This window comes from Lodderomyces beijingensis (genome assembly GCF_963989305.1).
Source record: "Lodderomyces beijingensis strain CBS 14171 genome assembly, chromosome: 4".
NCBI classification, from domain to species: Eukaryota; Fungi; Ascomycota; class Pichiomycetes; order Serinales; family Debaryomycetaceae; genus Lodderomyces; species Lodderomyces beijingensis.
The window spans coordinates 1,125,253-1,145,098 of record NC_089973.1 but is presented as its reverse complement, the minus strand read 5'-3'; the positions used below and the strand labels follow the sequence as shown (position 1 = coordinate 1,145,098).

At 43.9% G+C, this 19,846-nt stretch overlaps 8 protein-coding genes across 8 annotated transcripts; 4 read left to right on the top strand and 4 right to left on the bottom strand. All coding sequences in view use genetic code 12, as the record gives it.

Annotated features, from left to right (window-relative positions):
• Nucleotides 1-934: 934 nt before the first annotated feature.
• Nucleotides 935-2,497, top strand: LODBEIA_P35230 (uncharacterized protein; the record flags this gene model as incomplete). The annotated part of the gene is made up of 1 exon (XM_066973643.1): nt 935-2,497. One exon carries the CDS (start codon nt 935-937, stop codon nt 2,495-2,497), a length of 1,563 nt encoding a protein of 520 aa, XP_066830461.1.
• Nucleotides 2,498-2,629: 132 nt separating this feature from the next.
• Nucleotides 2,630-4,117, bottom strand: LODBEIA_P35220 (uncharacterized protein; the record flags this gene model as incomplete). The annotated part of the gene is made up of 1 exon (XM_066973642.1): nt 2,630-4,117. The coding sequence occupies one exon, from the start codon at nt 4,115-4,117 to the stop codon at nt 2,630-2,632; it is 1,488 nt and encodes a 495-aa protein (XP_066830460.1).
• A 638-nt stretch (nt 4,118-4,755) lies between these two features.
• LODBEIA_P35210 (uncharacterized protein) lies at nt 4,756-5,895 on the bottom strand (the record flags this gene model as incomplete). The annotated part of the gene is made up of 1 exon (XM_066973641.1): nt 4,756-5,895. The coding sequence occupies one exon, from the start codon at nt 5,893-5,895 to the stop codon at nt 4,756-4,758; it is 1,140 nt and encodes a 379-aa protein (XP_066830459.1).
• Nucleotides 5,896-6,504: 609 nt separating this feature from the next.
• Nucleotides 6,505-8,000, top strand: LODBEIA_P35200 (uncharacterized protein; the record flags this gene model as incomplete). The annotated part of the gene is made up of 2 exons (XM_066973640.1): nt 6,505-6,522; nt 6,609-8,000. The coding sequence occupies 2 exons, from the start codon at nt 6,505-6,507 to the stop codon at nt 7,998-8,000; spliced, it is 1,410 nt and encodes a 469-aa protein (XP_066830458.1).
• A 526-nt stretch (nt 8,001-8,526) lies between these two features.
• Nucleotides 8,527-9,254, top strand: LODBEIA_P35190 (uncharacterized protein; the record flags this gene model as incomplete). Its single annotated transcript, XM_066973638.1, has 2 exons — nt 8,527-8,577; nt 8,724-9,254. 2 exons carry the CDS (start codon nt 8,527-8,529, stop codon nt 9,252-9,254), a joined length of 582 nt encoding a protein of 193 aa, XP_066830457.1.
• Nucleotides 9,255-9,511: 257 nt separating this feature from the next.
• LODBEIA_P35180 (uncharacterized protein) lies at nt 9,512-10,297 on the bottom strand (the record flags this gene model as incomplete). Its single annotated transcript, XM_066973637.1, has 1 exon — nt 9,512-10,297. One exon carries the CDS (start codon nt 10,295-10,297, stop codon nt 9,512-9,514), a length of 786 nt encoding a protein of 261 aa, XP_066830456.1.
• Nucleotides 10,298-14,344: 4,047 nt separating this feature from the next.
• LODBEIA_P35170 (uncharacterized protein) lies at nt 14,345-17,164 on the top strand (the record flags this gene model as incomplete). The annotated part of the gene is made up of 1 exon (XM_066973636.1): nt 14,345-17,164. One exon carries the CDS (start codon nt 14,345-14,347, stop codon nt 17,162-17,164), a length of 2,820 nt encoding a protein of 939 aa, XP_066830455.1.
• Nucleotides 17,165-17,628: 464 nt separating this feature from the next.
• LODBEIA_P35160 (uncharacterized protein) lies at nt 17,629-18,093 on the bottom strand (the record flags this gene model as incomplete). Its single annotated transcript, XM_066973635.1, has 1 exon — nt 17,629-18,093. The coding sequence occupies one exon, from the start codon at nt 18,091-18,093 to the stop codon at nt 17,629-17,631; it is 465 nt and encodes a 154-aa protein (XP_066830454.1).
• Nucleotides 18,094-19,846: the final 1,753 nt, after the last annotated feature.

Sequence of the window (19,846 nt, the reverse complement as noted above, 5' to 3'; positions counted from 1 at the left end):
ATTTATATATATATATCTAAAGCTGGGGAAATTCGAAGCACACGATCAAAGCCTTGCCATCAAAACAAAGAAAAATGAAAAATGAAAAAAAAAAAAACTAATAGAGTCCATGTCCCGTGACCAGTGGCTCTGATAGATTTGAAATCATCTATTATTCTACGCATTTCAAGAATAATTAATTACGAACAGCTCAACGGCAGAATCAGATGCTCCATGGACTCATGGACTCATGGACTTCTGGACTAATGGAACGCAGGGCCGCCTTCTCCTATTGTATTCTACAAGACAGGCTTGCTATCAACCAGCATTTAGGTGTTAGGTTGACGTCAACAGTCAAGCCAAAGGTTCACTTAGTGGGTATTTGATACGGAGTCTCCAGATAAGCAACTATAAGAAGGGCTGAAGATTTTACGCACACGCGCCTCCGCCTTGTCGCGAGATTGAACTCTCTCTGTATCGCCCGCGCGAGGAGAAATTAGATGTCTAAAGATCCTTACTCGCTGGACTCTTGGAAACAAAAAGAATAGATAAGTATTTGATCATATAACCCGAGGTTTTCTCTTATGGAGTGGCCACTCAAATTGGTATGGTGGCGGTGATGGTGAGTGAACCAATCAAGAAATTATACCCGCTATTCCCTTTCCCCCTCCCTTTCCCCGCAAAATCTGGCGCCGCACTTGCAGCTCTATTGGGAAAAATAATACACCGGGGTAAGCTGCCTGGTGAAAAAAACATAAAAAAAAAAATTGTCGATGAAGAGGTTCTTATCTTGGTTTGAGAAGCAACAAGGCGAAAATTTCCAACAAGTTATATACACATATATATATATATATATACATAAAAATCAGCAACAACAGCAACAATGGCAAAGCTCAGCTCAAACATCGGTGCGCTTGGTTTTAGCTACCACACTCGTTTCAGGAGGTTTCCAAAGATGTCAGTCGCAACGACGACAGTCAACAACACCCACACCCACCACTCCACAATTACTCCTTTCCGCTCGAATCTGACGGCGAGTTTTGAACCTGCCCCAAAGATTGGCATCCACGACATAAGCCCGCAGGCAGTCGAGGCCAAATACGCCGTCAGAGGGAAAATCCCCATCATTGCAGACGGGTTACTGGAACTCATCAAGAAGAACCCCGAGGACCACGGCTTGCCTTTCAACAAAATCGTCAATGCAAATATCGGGAACCCCCAGCAGTTGGACCAAAAGCCATTGACGTGGTACAGACAGGTTATGTCGATCTTGCAGTATCCGCCCTTGTTGGACCTGGCTGTTGAATTTCCCCAGGACGTCAAGGATAGAGCCCGGTTGATATTGGAGCATATTGGATCCTTGGGTGCTTACTCGCACTCGCAAGGCGCCCCTTTCTTTAGACAATCCATTGCCAACTTTATCACTCAAAGAGACGGCGGTATCCGTGCAGCAAATGCCAACAATATCTTCTTGACTTCTGGTGCCTCAACGGCAGTTTCCTACTTGTTGCAGCTCTTGTCCAAGGACGAGCACTCGGGTTTTTTGATTCCCATTCCCCAGTACCCGTTATACACGGCAACAATCGCCTTAAATGACGCTAAACCCATTGGTTACTACTTGGATGAGTCTCAGCACTGGGCCACCAACCCGCAAGAGATTCGTCACTTGATCAAAGAGAACAAGGAAAAAGGTGTGAGCATTAAAGCGCTCGTGGTGATCAACCCGGGTAACCCAACTGGAGCCGTGTTGTCGCGCGACGACATGGTAAAGTTGGTTGATATCTGTGCCGAGTATGGTGTTGTTTTAATTGCCGATGAAGTTTACCAGGAAAATGTTTTCGACGGCAAAGAGTTTATATCTTTTAAGCGCATATTGGGCGAACTTCTCAACGAAAAGCCGGAATTGTACAAGAATGTGCAATTGGCCTCTTTGCACTCCACTTCAAAGGGTATCAGTGGGGAATGTGGCCAGCGTGGTGGATACATGGAGTTGGTTGGCTTCAGCGACGCTGTTAAGGACACAATTTTCAAATTGGCCTCGATCAATTTGTGTTCTGTCGTTTCTGGACAAGCCATGGTTGAGTTGATGATAAACCCACCAAAGGAGGGCGACGAGTCCTACAAATTGTACAAGGAGGAGACCACTGCCATTTTTGATGACTTGAAATCGAGAGCCGAGTACCTTTACCAAGCTTTCCAAGAGATGGAGGACATTTCTGTCGATAAACCACAAGGTGCAATGTACCTTTTCCCCAGATTGAACTTTGAACCCGCCTCATACCACAAGCTCTTTTCCAGAGCCAAAAACTCAGACTTGCTCATCGATGACATCTACTGCATTGAGTTGCTAGAGTACACGGGCATCTGCTGTGTTCCTGGAAACGGATTTGGCCAGAAACCAGGCACGTTCCACTTGAGAACAACGTTTTTACCCCCGGGCAAGGAGTGGATCGAGAGGTGGACCCAGTTTCATGAAAAGTTTGTGACAAAATATAAAGATAGCACATTATTTATTTAAAAAAAAAAAAAAAAATTCTACATGTCTACTACAGAAACACAACTCAAACGCAGCGTAAGCTTAAAAAATTCATGTCAAAGCAACACCACGAGTCTCCGTTGGTGGCGATTTTTTTTTTTTTTTACCCGCCTCTCATCTGTATACATTGCCTAAATTAATGGACTTGACCACAGTGTAATCGTCTATGCCGTAAAGCGAGCCCTCTCTGCCAAAACCGGACTCTTTAATCCCGCCAAAGGGCAACGCGGCATCGGTGAAAATTCCCGTGTTGACGCTGACCATACCCGACTCCAAGTACTCGGACATGTACCAAATGGTGTTTATATTCTGACTAAAGATGTAAGAGGCCAAGCCGAAGTGAGTATCGTTGCACAATTCCAACACTTCTTCCTTGGTGGAAAATTTGGCGATGGCAGCCAAAGGTCCAAACGTCTCCTCGTGGAACACTTTTGCGTCCTTGGGCAAGTTGTATAAAACAGTGGGCGCGTAAAAGTTCTTGCCTAGTTCAGGCAACCTTCCGCCTTCCACCAAAACCTGTGCGCCTTTGTCAACAGCATTCTTGACGTGGTCCTCGACTTTTTCAATGGCTCTGGTATTAAGCAAACACCCGTGAGTAACGCCTTCCTCCATTCCGTTGCCGATCTTGAAGGTCTTGACCTTTTCGGCAAACGCTTGACAGAACTTATCGTAGATGCCACTTTGCACGTACAATCTATTGGCGCAAACACACGTTTGGCCCAACGATCTAAATTTGGACGCGATGGCCTGGTCGACGGCCAAATCGAAATCGGCATCGTCGAAAACGACAACAGGGGCATTACCCCCCAACTCCATCGACAACTTCTTCAACGTCAGCGAGCTCTGCTTCATCAAGAGCTTACCGACGGCGGTGCTTCCCGTGAAACTTACCTTCTTGATCAAGGGCGACTCGCACACTTTTGTGCCCACCATCGGCGTCGACTCAACCGAAGCCAACACGACATTGAAGACACCCGGTGGGAAACCAGCCTCCTTGGCCAAATACGCAAGGGCCAAAGAACTGAGCGGGGTCTGGCCGTCGGGTTTCAAGATACACGTGCACCCCACTGCCCACGCTGGCGCGGCTTTTCGAGCTCCCATGGCACTGGGGAAATTGAACGGGCACAAGAGCCCCACGGGCCCCACTGGCTGCTTGTAAGTGATGATCTTGTTGTTTGGGTTCGATGGCTGGATGGTGTCTCCGTATACTCTTTTCGCCTCCTCGCTGAACCATTCAAAATAACTAGCACCGTATCTAATCTCCCCCTTGGCGTCAGTTAAGCATTTGCCATTTTCCAAAGTGATGATGGTGGCCAAATCGTCCAAGTTTTCAATCATCAATTCGTACAACCTGCGCAACATCTTGGAGCGGTCATAAGGGTTTGTTTTTCTGAAAGTCTTGAATGCCTCGTGCGTGATCTTGATTGCCTCGTCGATCTCCTCGGGTGTTTGCTCGGGCAATTCAGCAATGACTTGCTCCGTGGCAGGGTTGATGACTTGGAAAGTCTTTTTGGACGTGGAGTCTACAAATTCGCCATTTATGAAGGGCTTGGTTTGAATGAGGTTTGGGTTTTTCAACTGGGACGCTATCGACAGTGGCATGATGACTCTAATGATGAAAATGTGGGAAAATGAAGCAAAAAGTGATTTCAAAGTAATCTGGGGCTGGAGGGGTTTTATAAGTGAAGAACAAAAAAATAAAACGCAAAAAAAAAAAGACAAAAAACCGTTTCTTAGCGGCATTTCCCCAAACGTAATGTGCCTAGTTCGCGGCTACGCAATCGTTTCGCTCGGTCCGCTACTTTGTCCCGACCAGCCTTTGTCTAATGCACGTACACCCAGGTCAACGCAGTCACTCTCACCCCTATGGTCAACCTTATGGGACTATACTGGTGAGATTTTTAACTGTTTGAATGAAAGCGAGTTGAGCACGATTTTATTCTGGCCAGAGTGAAATCTTTGTGTATCTTCTTGCGTCATGGAGCTGTGTTTACGAGATTTTCTGTTGCGGCCGGAGTTGGTGCACATGAAAGCCAGATCACTTTTACAGTACCACATAGACTACAGACTACAGACCATGGAATACGGGCCATAAACTACAGACGCCCGGCCTCTAGAACAATGATTAGACAGATCTTCTCCTCTTTTTTACTGTTCTCTAACTAAAATTAAATACGGAATAATGTGTGAGCCCCCTTCTCCCATGAGTTTTTGAAAAAAGTTCGTTTTTTTCTTCCTCCTTAAACAACCTCAAAGTCATATAAAACAAAAGGCTCGTACTCAGAGTCAACCAAGGACGCGTATTCATGCAAATTCGAGTTGACGGAAGTGTAGCCATCACCACCCAAGTATCCAAACTTCTCAATCAATTCCTTTTTGGCCTTGCCAACGCTTTTGAAGTTGCTGCCTTCAAACTTGATCAAGTAGTTGTCAAACTGCGGTGGCAAGCCGTATCTCAACACAGCCTCCACGTAGACCCTGATGACTTTTATGTGGAACCAGCATGCGACAATGTCCAGATACGCCGTCTTGCCCAACCTAACGAGCTCGTTTTTCTGCTTCAGTTCCGTGGCTTTTGTAACGTCAAACTCTTTTCTTAAATCGTTAAGTGTCTCTTCGCTGTAGGAGAAATCTGTACGTGGGTGCCATTTTTGCTCACGTGCACTGTTGATAAACTCCTGCTGGAATTTTTTGAAAAGCGTCACCGTAAACAAGGTGAATTCTGAGTCTTTGGCAATCACCTCCGCGGACCTGGGTATCACAAACTGGGTGAGTGTCTCGTACTTGTTCTTGAACTCCGAGACCAAATTGTTTGGAACGGCAATCAAAACCGTCACCAAGTTCTCCGAGTCCAACACAAACTGCTCGGGCTTGACAATCTCATGTAGAGACTTGATGGACAAGTCGCCGTTCCTTTTCCTATCGGCTGCTAGGAAATTGGACTTGGCAGCTTGGTAGTTTTGGTAGCTTGATCGAACGTCGTTATCCAAAGTTATGGCTTCGCTTGATATGACCTTGACTAAATGGTTGATGGGCTTGTCTAAACGGTACTTGGAAGTGTTCCAGTGGAAATTCTGGACAAAATCAAATATGGATCTAGACTGGACTATGCGCGAGTTGTTTTTGGACTCGCTCACAGAGGCGAGGATTTCAATGACTTTGCTAACTGCGGAGCCCAATTGCTGGTCGATTTTGCTCAAATCTTCACTTTCCTGAACCAATGAGTCCAACGTCCCACTTTGGAAATCGGGCACATCGAGCTTGTAGAGTGGCTGCTTCCCGCTGTTTAAAGATTGCTCTAACCACTCCTTGGCACGGGCCGATTGCGGTAAGGAAAGGATCAAATAGTCTGCAAGTACCTGTGGAGATGAACTGGACATTGTGGAAAAAGAAAAATTGGCAAAAAAAAAAAAAAAAAGTAGTGTCGAGTCTAGATAACAAGCTATGCTTATTTGAGTTGGCGGACTTTGGGACTTTGGTTGAGGATGTGTAGGTTTAGGGTACGCAATTGATAGGAGAGAAATTAAACCAAGGTGGTATTCTATTCTCAGGTGGGTTTTTTTTGGACATTGGATGTTGGATGCTCGATAATCTTAGATTTCGATTGGGAAACGTACACGACATGTGTGTGTGTGTTTCTCTGATTGAGGGGGGGTGTGGGAGTGGCAGTAAAACTTCTAGGCTTACTTAGAAAAGGCGTTTTTTTTTTCTTTCAACTACCGACGAAAAGCAGACTCAAATGCTGTAACTATCATGGCCAAGTCATTGTGTTAACTGCGAGTAAAGCATGGTGTTGGAGTCGAAATCGAAGTGGTGAAAACTTGATGTACAATCCTACCACTTTTTTTTTTTTTTTTTGAGGGGGGAAACAAGACCATCGCAAGATCTCTTAGAAAAATTCATTTACGGAATTAAAGAAGAAGGAAAAAAAAAAAAAGAAAGGGCAGGAGAAGTTCCATCTTCTTGCAACACAATCGAAAGAAGCAGCCATGAGCAACTCGTTGGAGGTATGTCGACCCGTCTTGACTTTGAAGTAAATTGGTACTATTGATAAAAAGAAAACCATCGTTACTAACGTTTATTCTTCTGTTAGGAACGGTTAAAAGAGCACTCAACTGCGTTCGATGGGTTACTTTCGCTCATACCTGCAAAGTATTTCTACGATGATGCAACTCAGGACCAGTGGCAGCAAAAAAAGCAGTCCAAAGAAGAGAAGAGACAGAACAAGAGAGCGAAATTAGATCCGGAGTCCAAGAAGGCAGCCGACGAACTTGTCAATTCTCACGCAAGTGCCAAAGACGTGATGGAAAACAAGTCGAGGCAAGCACTCGAGCATAGACCCCGAGGTGAACGGAAACAAGGCACTTTAAATGGCCAACAGGCTACTCAAAAAGACCAGACAAGAAGGGAGGAACTCCATATTAACGACAAGTCGGAAGCAAATCGCGCTAGCAACGACAACGACGATGACAACGACGATGACGATGACGATGACGACTTGATGGCGGAGGACGCCGGCCTTATTTTTGATGATGATGGAAACGAGATTGAGCAAGAGTCGTTTGAGAAAGAACTGATACGAATTACAAACGGAAACGGAAACAAAAAGGGAAACGGAAAGAAATCCGAAAGCTTATCGCCCGAGGAACAGGCGGCGAAACAAAAGAAGCTTGCTGAACTAAAGGAAAAGTTAGAATCAAAGATCAACAACTTGCGGGAGAAACGGAAAGCCATCGGCACCAAAGCACTGGGTGCGCCGCAATCGCGTGAGCAAATACTAGCAGAACGGAAAAGAAAAGCCGAGTTGACCAAGCAGCAGCAGCAGCAGCAGCAGCAAAAGCGGAAACACGAGGAGTTGGAAGACGAGGAAAACTCGGATGGCTCTGACAATTCAGACGCCGACTCCGATATGGAGGCAGACGCCAATGAAGAAGAGGACAAGTCGGTGATGTTTGGCAACATAGCATTCCGAGACGGGTCTCAAGTCACGTCAGACTTGTCTAGGTTACGAAATTCCGCTGACAAGAAGAAACTCAAGGGACCAGCCAACAATGATTTGAAAGCACACCTAGCGAAGTTGGAAAAGAAAAAATTGAAATTGTCTTCAATGACACCAGAGGAACAGGCTGCGCAGAACAAGAAGGACAACTGGCAGCGGGTGATTTCACAAGCCGAAGGCATTAAAGTGAAGGATGACGAAAGGTTACTAAAGAAGGCCATAAAGAGAAAAGAGAAGAAGAAACTCAAGAGCGAAATCGAATGGAGGGACAGAAAACAAGTGGTTAAGGATACAGTTGCAGCCAGAGCCAAGAGAAGAGAGGAGAATTTGAAGGCGAGAAAAGAAAGTAAGCACGTAAAGGGCAAGAAGAAGAAACAACAACCCAAATTGAGGAAATTCACAGGTGTTGTTAACAAGAAAGCTGGAGGCGGACAGAAAAAGAGAGCAGGATTTGAGGGCAGTGTCAAGTCCAAGGGCAAGAAGTAAGCCCTCTGGGTTCCCTTTCTCTTCCTCTTCTTCTTCCTCTTCACTGAATAGTTACTATTGCAGCATAAACAAAAGAGAAGGATTTGATGATGCACGAAATATCGTATTACAACTTTTTTACTCTAGCGTGACTGTAAAAGTAAGGTAGAATGGAACTATTGCTCTTCGGTGTTGTTCTCGTTCTCGACCTAGTCCCTTGTCTTTGTCCATGGCTTAGTCCCATTCTCTGGCGCCGGTAGAGTGAGCGCAGGAGTGAGCAAGTGATGAAATGATGTAATAGAATAAATATATATATGCCATCCTGCATACAGCGGTGCACTCTAACCCTAAATGATAGCAACTTTTAGGAGAAATTTCATCCATTTAAATCTCGAATCTACCACCACCACCACCACCATCACCATCACCACCCTTCCTTTCTTCTTTTCCCAATTTCAACTTTCTTGTTCTATTCAACATAGATTTGTTTTTTTTTCAAGTAACTGAACCAATTGAACCAATTGAACCAACTTACATCAATCTAGCAATGTCGGGATTACCAGTTCAAGTTAAAAACTTTTTAGCAGAAATTGACAAAGTATGTGTTACATCCCTTAACTGATGATGACGATGGTGGTGGTGAAAATAAAGAGGCAAAGGGAGAGGACCCTTGGGACACGGGGAAAAAAAATGATTGGTTCCACTACTGAGAAATGATATGTTTACTAACTGAAATGAATGTAGAGCACCAGTGGAATTGGTCCATTGACCCATTTTGAAAAGCAAACTGGCTTGCCAAGGTCCTATGCCGTCTTGGGTTTTGTTGCCGTTTACTTTATCTTGATCTTTTTAAACTTTGGCGGAATTGGTCAATTGTTGTCAAACATTGCTGGTTTTCTTGTTCCAGGCTACTACTCGATCTTGGCCTTGCAAACCCCTGACGCGAAAGACGATACTGAAATTTTGACCTACTGGGTTGTTTTTGCCTTTTTGAACGTGATTGAGTTTTGGTCCAAGGCCATCTTGTACTGGATTCCATTCTACTACTTGTTCAAGACCATCTTTTTGTTGTACATTGGAGTTCCAGTCACTGGTGGCGCACAAACTATTTACAAAACCGTGATCAAGCCAATCACCGATCAATACGTTCGTCCAATCGATGCCAAAATTGGTACTACCTTAGGCGGCTACACCTCGTCATCCTCTGGTCAAAACAGATTTGCTGACAGGCTCCACGACTCTGCTGAGGGTGTTTCAACTTCGGTCCACATCTAATGCAGCCTCTTCAACGGTTTTTGCTTTGTCTGTTTTGTTTTATTTTATTTTTTTATGCTCAAGTCACTCTTTAGTTGAGGTTAGAGTAAAGCAAGAAGCTTGTATGAGTGGTTAACTTTTTTTCGAAAAATTTAAGGGTCCGGTCCGCAACGTCAACCCTGACAAGGGTCCGGGGTCCGTATCAATCACAGTTGTGAATGTATATTCCTTTTTCTTTTTCTTTTTTTTTTTTTTTTTTGTAAAATAATATATATACGTCAAATGTACATACATTCGACGTCTTCCAACCCACTGAGGAAAATAAGCGTCAATTTTTTATTCTTCTTGAATTTGAGTGCCTTGCTCGCGAATTTCTGTGGCCCGAGGTTCCAATGAAGCGTCCTGAAGAAGGGGATGAACGACGTAAGTGTAGGGTAGACCTTGATCTGCGCAGTACGGCCCGCGACAACGGGGCACGTATAATACGTCGATGAGCTTCGCGCAAAGCTCAACTCGGGAGTGACGCCAGCACCTAGTTGCCCGCCAATCCATATGTAGTAACCCGCGTATATCCCCGCGTTTAAATCGTGCTCCGAGGTGATCTTAGTGAGCATCCCCCCGGAAAAGGCAATTTCGCCCCTGGCGTCATTGTTAGCCACCGTCATCAACGTCTGCACTACGATGCCGCGTCTCTCGATTCTCGCGCTGACGTTCTCGGCGTAGTATTCGAACCATTTTTCCGGTATGCGGGACTCGTGCTTGAAGGGATTGAACGCCTGGAGTTGGAATGCATGGTAGTCGATCTCTGGCGCTAGATAGTGGTCTTCTTCGATTAGATGCACCACTGTTTGGTTCGTTTGGGATGTCGGGGTGGCGATAAAGTGCCGGGCTAGTTCATGGATCCTTTTTTCAAATTCTTGTAGGTTTCGAACGTCTATTATTGTTGCTTCGGGGTCTTTTGGAAGTGGGATTGTCGAGAGGGGGTTTTGGTTCTTCCAGTGGCCCGTTACTTGCAGAGGAAGCCAAAAGGTGAAGATGATGGTAATGAAGACGAGGGGCGTCATAAGCATACTGTTTTATGACATTGACTAGGTTGGTGAGTGGGTGGTGGGGGGGGATGGAATAACATCAGATCCCATCGCTTGGGTGTAATTTCTTTTGCAGCCATTTCCAACTTATTATACTAAACGAAGTCAACCGGCAACACTTTTCCAAAAAAAAAAATCTAATAATGATGGGTTGGCACAATACCAAAGTTGTACAGATTGATCACTCCTGTTTTTGCTCATGGTGGCAAAAGGAAGAAAGAACTTCCATTTGCCAACCATCTACCAATCATTTCCTCTCAAAGCCTTGCAAAAAAAAAAAAAAAATTGCCATGCTGCGAAGCCACAGAATGCTGGACGCCTCAAAGATTCCCTAGAGAGGAGTATATTGGACCCCCCCCCCCCCCCCCAAGTAGCATCTCCACTTGAAAAGTTGGTTTTTCCATTGGAGAGCAGACCAGCTTCTTTTAAAAAAATCCAGACCAGTTTAGGGTCTAGATTAATCTCGAAAAAACTCCCAAAAACCACTTAAAAACCAGAGCTGGTTTGGAAACTCCCTGATCCCGCCTAGAAAAAGTGGTAATTTTTTTTTCCTGGCAGCAGGGTGCAGAGGAGCATAGAACACTTCAACACAAAGCGCGGGGAAATTTATCCTAGGCTCTGCTTATTAGTCATGGACCGCGAGGCATGATGTTGAGGTGCTTTGGGATGAACTCGGCAGCGATAGATCACGCATATACATATATACGATGGCATGCATGCCGCAAACTGGACGCATGGCACCAAAGCGACTGAACTTTTTTGTAGTCGCGGGTACGTGAACGCACTCGGCCACGATATCACTTGGGCGATGAGTTGATATCCAAATGTGAAGCGTCATCTCACATTAGTGCGTTGTGAATAATACCAAAGTAAACCTAGGTTTCATTTGCATTCGTACTTCATGTAAGGCTCCGGCCGCTGAGCGAGGATGTAGAGTTCCACATCAGTAACACTTTTCAGTAGTATTTAGTCCTCTTTTGTTTTCAAAGCAGATGGGGAAAAACAGAAAAAAAAGGTTCGCTTGGGGGGTAATCCAATTTTTCCAACATTCTACTCCTTTTGCAGCCAAAACACTGGAAAGTTTGCACGGCAGAGAAGGATGCAGAGAAGAAAACAAAAACCAAAACAACACAAGCAACAAAAGCTTCTACGCTTTTTGTTGAGTTGAGTTTTAAAAAAGAGTGTCTTAGACACAACATTCGTTCAGGGTGTTGTGCCTGAGTGTTCTAGCTAAGATTTAGGCACCCTCGGGATATTCTCCCTTTTCTGTTTCTTTGGTTTTGGTTTTCGTGGCTTAATCGTTGGTTCTTAGGCGGGTGTCGTGGTTGCAAAAAAAAAAAAAAAATGTCGCGTCTTTGTGCTTTCATGTAGTCTGTAGTCGTCATGTTGGTAAAAGTTGATTCTTTTTTAAAAAAAAGAAAACGTTTGTGCACAGCCCAGACCACTTGGAGATGGTGCTGGTTCAAGTGTTTCCGTGTGCTTTCCGGGTCTCTTGGTCTCGAGCGGTATCAACAAGTAACGAAGCTGGGAACATTTTCTCCAGGGCGTGATTCTTTTTTTTTTTTTTTTGCTGTGGCAAAGCAACGTACTCAGAGAGGCATATGTATGGAAATCGCTTGATGTTCTACAGCTCATCACCAAGAGGAAATGCGGCCAAATCTGCCATGTGTGAAAAGAGAATGCTCCCAAAAGACATGTAAAATAAAAAAAAAAAAAACTCCGAGATATGAACTATACGGTGCAGCCGTGTGCCTTTCGTAATCTCAGCAATTGCTTTTTTTTTACATTTATTTTTGCCCAAGGCGTTAGGTGTTTAGGTCCGTGGCCTAGTTTAGTTTTCCTTGCTTGATACAGCGCCTTTGTCAAACCAGTTCACTAACTACCATTGGGCATCTCTTGTGGGGGGGGGGGTGAGATGTTAGTGGTAGTTATTATGACTGATACATGCACCTGCTCCTACCCCACCTCCGAATAGAACAAAGTGTGTTCAAGAGCCCTTAATTTCGAAAGGAAGGTTGCTTTTCTTCTTCTTCTTTTTGTTGTTATTGTTGTTGCAGAATGAAATTTCACACCGCGCTGATCATGGCATATGTGTCTCTGCTAACCCGCAAAATTATCGATGACGTATTCAGAAAGAACACCCATTTCAACAATAGGCAGAGCAAGCTAGTGAAAACAGAAAGAAAGTGACGCGCTGTGCATCGTAGACGAGGCTGTGACTGACTTTGTCTGCAACTGCAACTGCAACTGCTTTTGCTCGTTACTCTCCCACGTCAAAGGGTATAAACTCTTCCACCAAAGGGGTTAGAGATAAGCGTTTGTTTTTTCGGGGCTCGCAACACAGCCTTTTGTCTACAACTCCGATCTTGATACTATAGAGCGTGTAGAAGCAATTGCTTCTCGGGTGTCTATGATCTCATACTACGTTTGCGCCCTTCCCCCCTCCTCCTCTCTCCTCTTGGAGAACATCTTACTGTCTCTTGGTTTTCATCCGATAACTTGATTGTGCCAGACCCAATTTCTTCTCAAATACCGAATCGTATCTAATTATTCCTGGAATCGAGTCACGTAGTCTGTGTAGGAAATTGCCCAAGTTGAGGGTATTTTTTTTTTTTCGTTTTTCCATCCTCGCATTTTTTGGATTATTCTACGAGAGACAACCTCGACCCAGTCCACCAGCGTCCGTAACTTGAAGTAGCTCTACTCGCCATGGTTATACGTGGCATAATTGAAAAAAAGCAATGACTCGCCATGGCGATGGTTCAAAAAAAAATTATTTGAACAAATGGTAAGATCGGGGGAGAGCAGCACTAGGATTATGAGATTGATATTGATATTGATCAATACAATATCCGTGACCTCTCACACACCCACATTCACACTCAATCTGCCCTGCTCTACATGGGAAGCAGTAATAATTGGGGAAACAACAAGTGTCGATACGAGTAAGTTGTAGATGAGTGGGATGAGAAAGAAAAAGAGCAAGCTTCAGACTGCGTGTGTTGTGTGTTGTATTGTCCACCAAAATCAGCAAGGACGGAGAAAAAAAAAAAAAAAAAAAAAAAGTGCACCCCGAGTCAAATTCTCGAAACGAAAACAAGATTGACTTTCAAACATCAAACATCAAACACTCGAACAGTTTAACACAGTTTAACACAAATGGTGTATTCACCTGAATGAAGGGGGAGGGGGGAAAAGTCAGAATAAACACATATCCAGTTTTAGGGCCCCTTGCTAGAGATCAATTCTACAGAAAAAAAATAAAAAGACTTAGCTTTGTTATCCAATATTATCCAATGTCACAAAAAATAATACGTCATTCGGGGTTGATTTTTATGACAACCCCAAGAAAGTAGCCACATTTGGTAGCCCCGATCAAGAGGACACCACTCCAGTAGACTATACTCTCCACTATTAGTTGTAGTAGAATGCATGTTAACATCCTCTTTCATATGTCTAATGTAGCTCATACTAAATAAGAACAGTAGCAGTACCTTAAGCAATCATAGCGACAAACAAAGCAAACCATACACACACAAATAAAAGGTGTACCGGGAGGTGTGCTGGCAGGGTGGGCTTTGGATAGCAGTGTTGTCAGCCCTATTGTGTTGATTCTGAAATTTTGTTCTCTTTCAACTTTGTGTTATTGTTTCTGCTCAGTTTAAAAATTTCACATCACCCACATTTTTTTTTTTTTTTATTTAGTTAGCGTTGCCAAAGCTTGAGTGCCAGTGGGTGGGAGTGTATCAGTACCAGTATGAGAGAGAAAGAGTGTGTGTGTATACGGCTATGAGTATAAGTATAAACAGATATCCTCTGTAGCAATTCGTCAGCAACATATATCCTCTTCATCTACGTTCTTTTTATTTTGTTTTTTTGTTTTTCATTTTCCATCTTTGGCCCAAGTTCTTTGCAATAATAGTTCAGTTCAATTGGAACAACAACTATTGCTAAACTACCTTTTACACCCATAGTATTTGGACTCGGGGCAAGAATACAGTTATATATAATTGATTGCTAACCATGGCGGAACAGGCCTCTTCAAACAGTTCTGTTTCTCAATTTCTATCAACACTTATACCCACGTTAGTGATTGCAGTCATCTTTGTCTTGGCATTCATTGCGGTGAAGAACCACCAAAAGAGAGTGTATGAGCCACGCTCCATCGTCAAGACCTTGCCCGATGACTTGCAAACGCAGCCGGCTCCAAAAGGCGCCTTTGGCTGGCTTGCCTCGCTTTTGAAAAGACCAGAGTCCTACATCATCCAGTATGCCGGTGCAGATGGTTATTTCTTTTTGCGGTTTCTTTTCGAGTTTTGCTGCATCTGTATCTTGGGGGCTATAATCACCTGGCCCATTTTATTCCCCGTGAATATCACCAATGGTAACATGAACCAGCCAGGCTCAACAGTTTCCGGCTTTGATATCTTGACCATTGCCAATGTCCGCAACAAATGGAGAACTTTTGCTCACGTGTTTTTGTCGTGGATCTTGTTTGCAGCAGTGATTTTCTTGATTTACCGTGAATTGGTGTACTACACCACTTTTAGACACGTGTTGCAAACTACCCCATTGTACGACTCAATGTTGAGTTCAAGAACGTTGTTGTTGACTGAGATTTCGACAGAGGACCTTACTGATGCCAATTTGAGATCGTATTTCCCGACGGCCACCAATATCTGGTTGGTTAGAAACTACAAGAAATTGGAAAAGAATGTTGAAGAAAGAACAAAGTTGGCTAGTAAATACGAAGGCGCTTTGAACAAGGTCTTGACCAAGGCTGTCAAGTTGAAGAACAAGTGCATCAAGAAGAGCAAACCGGCACCTGAACCAAGCGACGACCTTAACGCGTACTTGAAAGATGGCAAAAAGAGGCCAACCCATAGATTGAAATTTCTTATTGGTAAAAAAGTTGACACTTTAAATTATGGTGCTGAAAAGTTGGGTGAATTGAACAAATCAATCACCAAGCAACAAGACGAGTACCAAACATTTGACTTGTTGCCAGCCGTCTTTCTTGAGTTTCCTTCTCAATTGGAGTTGCAAAAGGCTTATCAAGCTATCCCATTCAATAAAGCTTTTAAAGGAGTCAAGAGAGTTACTGGTGTTTCACCCGATGACGTTATTTGGAAGAATTTGCAATTGACTCCAACAAAGAGAAGAATTAAAAAAGTTCTTGCCAACACTTTTCTCACCTTGATGATTATCTTTTGGTGTATTCCAGTTGCCGTTGTGGGTGCCATTTCAAACATCAACTTTTTGACGGAAAAAGTGCCCTTTTTGAGATTTATCAATAACATGCCAAGCGTCATTATGGGTGTTATTACTGGTTTGCTTCCCTCTGTTGCCTTGAGTATCTTGATGTCGTTGGTTCCCCCAGTGATCAAGTGGATGGGCAGAATCTCGGGTCGTCTTTCGATCCAACAAGTTGACGAATATTGTCAAAGCTGGTACTTTGCCTTCCAAGTGGTTAACGTTTTTCTTGCCATTGCCTTGGGCTCTTCAGCTGCCTCGGTGGCCCAGGAGATTGTCAAGGACCCCGGTTCCGCTATGCAACAGTTGTCTCAAAGATTCCCACCTTCGGTCAATTTCTACTACTCGTATCTATGCGTACAAGGGTTGACCATCAGTTCCGGGGTCTTGTTGCAGATTGTTGCTTTGATCTTGTCGCAATTCTTGGGCAAGCTCTTGGATAGCACTCCAAGAGCCAAGTGGACGAGGTGGAACACCTTGGGCCAACCAGGATTTGCTGTGTTGTACCCAGGTTTCCAATTGTTGACTGTTATTGCTCTTGCCTACTCGGTTATTGCCCCTTTGATTTTGGGCTTCACTGCAATTGCCTTTGCATTGTTTTACTTTGCCTACATTTACACCTTGATTTATGTCATGAGACCAAGCACCGTTGACGCTAGAGGCAGAAACTATGTCAAGTCCATGTTTCAATTGTTCACCGGGTTGTTCTTGGCCCAATTGTGGATCACTGCGTTGTTTGTCTTTACCAAGAACTGGGCTTGTGTTGCATTGGAAGCTGTGATTATCCTTGTCACCATTGCTGCCAAGTACTGGATGAAACACAAGTTTTTGTACAATGTTGATGCTGTTCCAATCTCGGCAATCAAATACGCTGCTGGCGACACTACTTACACCTACCCAATGTACGACCAAGGTTACTCGGAAATCAAACGTGAAGGTCAAAATTACTGGGAAGGTGGAAACCAGTTGGGATTGTCCAATGTCGACATTAAAGACCAGGTCTTGCCCGATAGAAACCCTGCAGCTGCCACCACTAAAGAACATGATCCATCTGTTGCAGGAGCAAGCTACGACCAGCGCGGTTCTGACATTGATACTAAAATCGGCAACATTGAAAGCGAAAAAGGATCGCACTCTGAAAAGACGCCACGCCCCTCGACTTTGGGTGGTGGTGGTGGTCCATTCCAAGAAGCACCCAGTTCTCAAGACGAGGAAAAACGCGGTGTTGGTAAAGACGCAATCAATGGCGTTGTCGGTGCTCCAGGTAAGGGAATTTCGTGGCTCAAGATTTTCTTCCAGCCCAAGACTCAGACTTTTGAAATGATTAGAAACATTATGCCCAACTCCTACTTCAACTATGTTGAATACAATCCCGAGTTTATCAGACACGCTTATGACGACCCTGCAGTCTCGCTGGAAGAGCCCCACATTTGGATTGCAAAAGATCCATTGGGATTATCTGAGATTGAAAAGAACAAGGCGCTCAAGCAAGGAGTTGATGTTTCCGATGAAAATGCCACTTTTAACGACAAGGGTCAAATCATTTTCACTGGTCCGCCTCCCACCTATGAGGATGCCATTAGAGTCTAGGTTTTGCCCTTGCCTTTGATTGATTGATTAATTGACTTTGGTAATTGATTGCATTTAGGTTGCTTGTATTTTTTACTCCACTTACATTACTTTGTTTCAAATCTTTCTACTGTTTAATAATATATTTTTAATTTATACTGTTGGCTAGATTGTAGAGAAAAATTATCATCAAGCAAACGATTAAAGAGAGATGGTTGCAAAAAAATTACCGATTAATCTATTATCCAATCAGGGTATAACGTATAAATGCTGGAAGTAGAAGGGGGGCGGGGGGGAAGACAGGTACTCTAGAAGAAGTTAGCAAGGCTAGCTCAAAAGGGTTTTGCGTCCGGGGTCCAGCATCCGGGGTTTTGCGTCCGGGGTCCAGCATCCGAGGTCCAACACCCAGGGCCCAGCGTCTAGTCATCCACCTCAAATAAGTGCAACTCTTGTTCTCCTCAAACTTCCCCTCTATTTCCCCCGATTCACACCATCAGACGAGGTGGCTGGGATTGGTAATGCGTCGCCGCCAGAGTCTCGCCAACTGGCCTCGATTCGACTCGTGTAGAAACAAACTTCCCCAGTTGGTCGTAGAATCCCATATCCAGAGCACCAGCCTCGGCCGAGTACGCAGGAACATAATCACTAGGCAAATCGTACCCCCTCTGCAGTAGGCCAAGCTCACACATGGGGGGAGCCTCGTTATACGCAGGCAACCCTCTTTCGGTCGTCCTTCTCCCACTTGCCGGTGCGATGGAAATGGTGCCATTGCGTGTAGCAGCTGGTGATGATCTTTGCTCTCTTGCTTTCTTCTCCTTGTTTTTGATGGTTACAATCACCCAGCACGCGACGCAGAACACTGCTATTGCTGCTACTCCGAAAATGGCGTAGCCTCCGCCAATTTCGCGTTTCACCAAATGCGATTTCGGTTCAAAGTATATGATTGGCATGATGAAGAAAGAAAGCGAAAAAAGGAACTGGAGTTGTGTTTGCAATGAGATGGATAGGGGAGGAGTAGTTATGGTGGTGGTAGTAGCATCGAGAAGGATTTCCGGGGAAAAAGGGCTGATTCTTATTTTCAATTGCTTTCTAAACAAGATTGATGATTATGCGCAGTTGGATTTTAATCGACAAAGCAAGATTGTCATCTTTTTTTTTTTCTCTCTCCATTACATGTTGCAGATAAGGGGGAAGAACGGAGAAAGGGGGCAAAAGTGTAAAAAAAAAACCTGTTCTTAGGTGGCTGAGCTGTGTAATATTGAGTTCAGAGTTGTGCACATGTGGGTTTAAGGGTGATACAGGAGACCGCAAGACCCACAGGCGGGTTAGTTACATGCGACAAGTTGGTTTGATGTTGATAAGCAATACCTTTCAAAAAGAAAACAACCGGGACATTCAGTGGCTCTTTGGTCCGTTTACATGTGGAGTATTGGAAACATGAGTAAATTGAGTTTGGGCGGAGGAACGGTGTGTGGACCGAAAAGTTAAAAAGTGTTTATAAAGATGATGATGATGGTGAAGGTAATGATGGTCTCGAGTCCCAGTAGAAACCCCCCCCCCTTCCTCCCCTAAAAATGCTCGAAGTTCAACGGCTATATTTTTTCAAAAAGAGACAAAATTGTCTCAGCTTGACCCTTTTCGGTATAATTGGCCCACTACAAGCAAGCACATCCCCTTTTCGGATCTCTGCTTAAATTGCAACTTCAACCACTTGAGCAAAAAATTGAAAAATGAAAACTCCGGCTGCTTCCGTTTAAACGGAAAAATCACTTGACAGATTTGTGATGTTGTTAGTCCCACTTTGATTCATAGATGGCGCTACTCTGTTCCCCGTAACGAGAGTCAAAACAATAATATGATACAACTTAAGGAGGGCGGAAGTCGAGGGGGAGAGTCAAGGGGTCCATGTTATTTCCGTTGCGTTGCGGAGAGTGAATAAAAGGAGAGGATCTGTCAAATAAACTCAATGAGTCAATGGTTTAGATGGTGTGTCTACTCTAGAAAACCAAGCTTCTAATCCGTGCTTCACCTTTTTTTGGAAAGAAATTGCATCAAAATTGGCGTAAATTTCTTCAGCTTACAGTTGTTTCTGCAAACTTTGATAAAATTCTCGTAAATTTGGCAATTGTTTCAGGTCAAAAAAATGTGATATTCAGATTTACAAGAGGAAAACCCGATGTCACCAACAAGTAGTGAAGTTTGAAATGTATCGCTGACAAGGGACACTGAGACCCAGGTAAATTAACGAGTTGCAATATAGTAACCTGGTAGACCAGGGCGGAAGATTCTACGGAGCAAAAGGGGGCTACGAAAGCCGGGCTAGATATCATTAGGATGGAAGAAAAACAGATTCTTGACATTTACTTTCTACTTCTCTGTTGTTGAGACAAAAGACAAAAAAACGAACAATACAGTGGCAGTGACAATAGTAGTATTGGTAGGGTCTAGATCATACGAGGGTAAAAGCGCAACCGAGGATGTCTGTTGTATATAACATGAAACGTCTATCAATTTTTTTTATCACTGACGAAGAACCCACTCTATTCTCTACGAGACAGCAAAATTTTGAAACTTGAAAGTTGAAAGTTGAAATTTGAGTTTTTGGGTTTTGAGTTTTGAGTTTTGAGCCACGTGACAAAGATTATGTAAAGTGAACTTCGCTGGTAAAAGAAACTCTATTTATTGAAACTTCATCGCAATTGA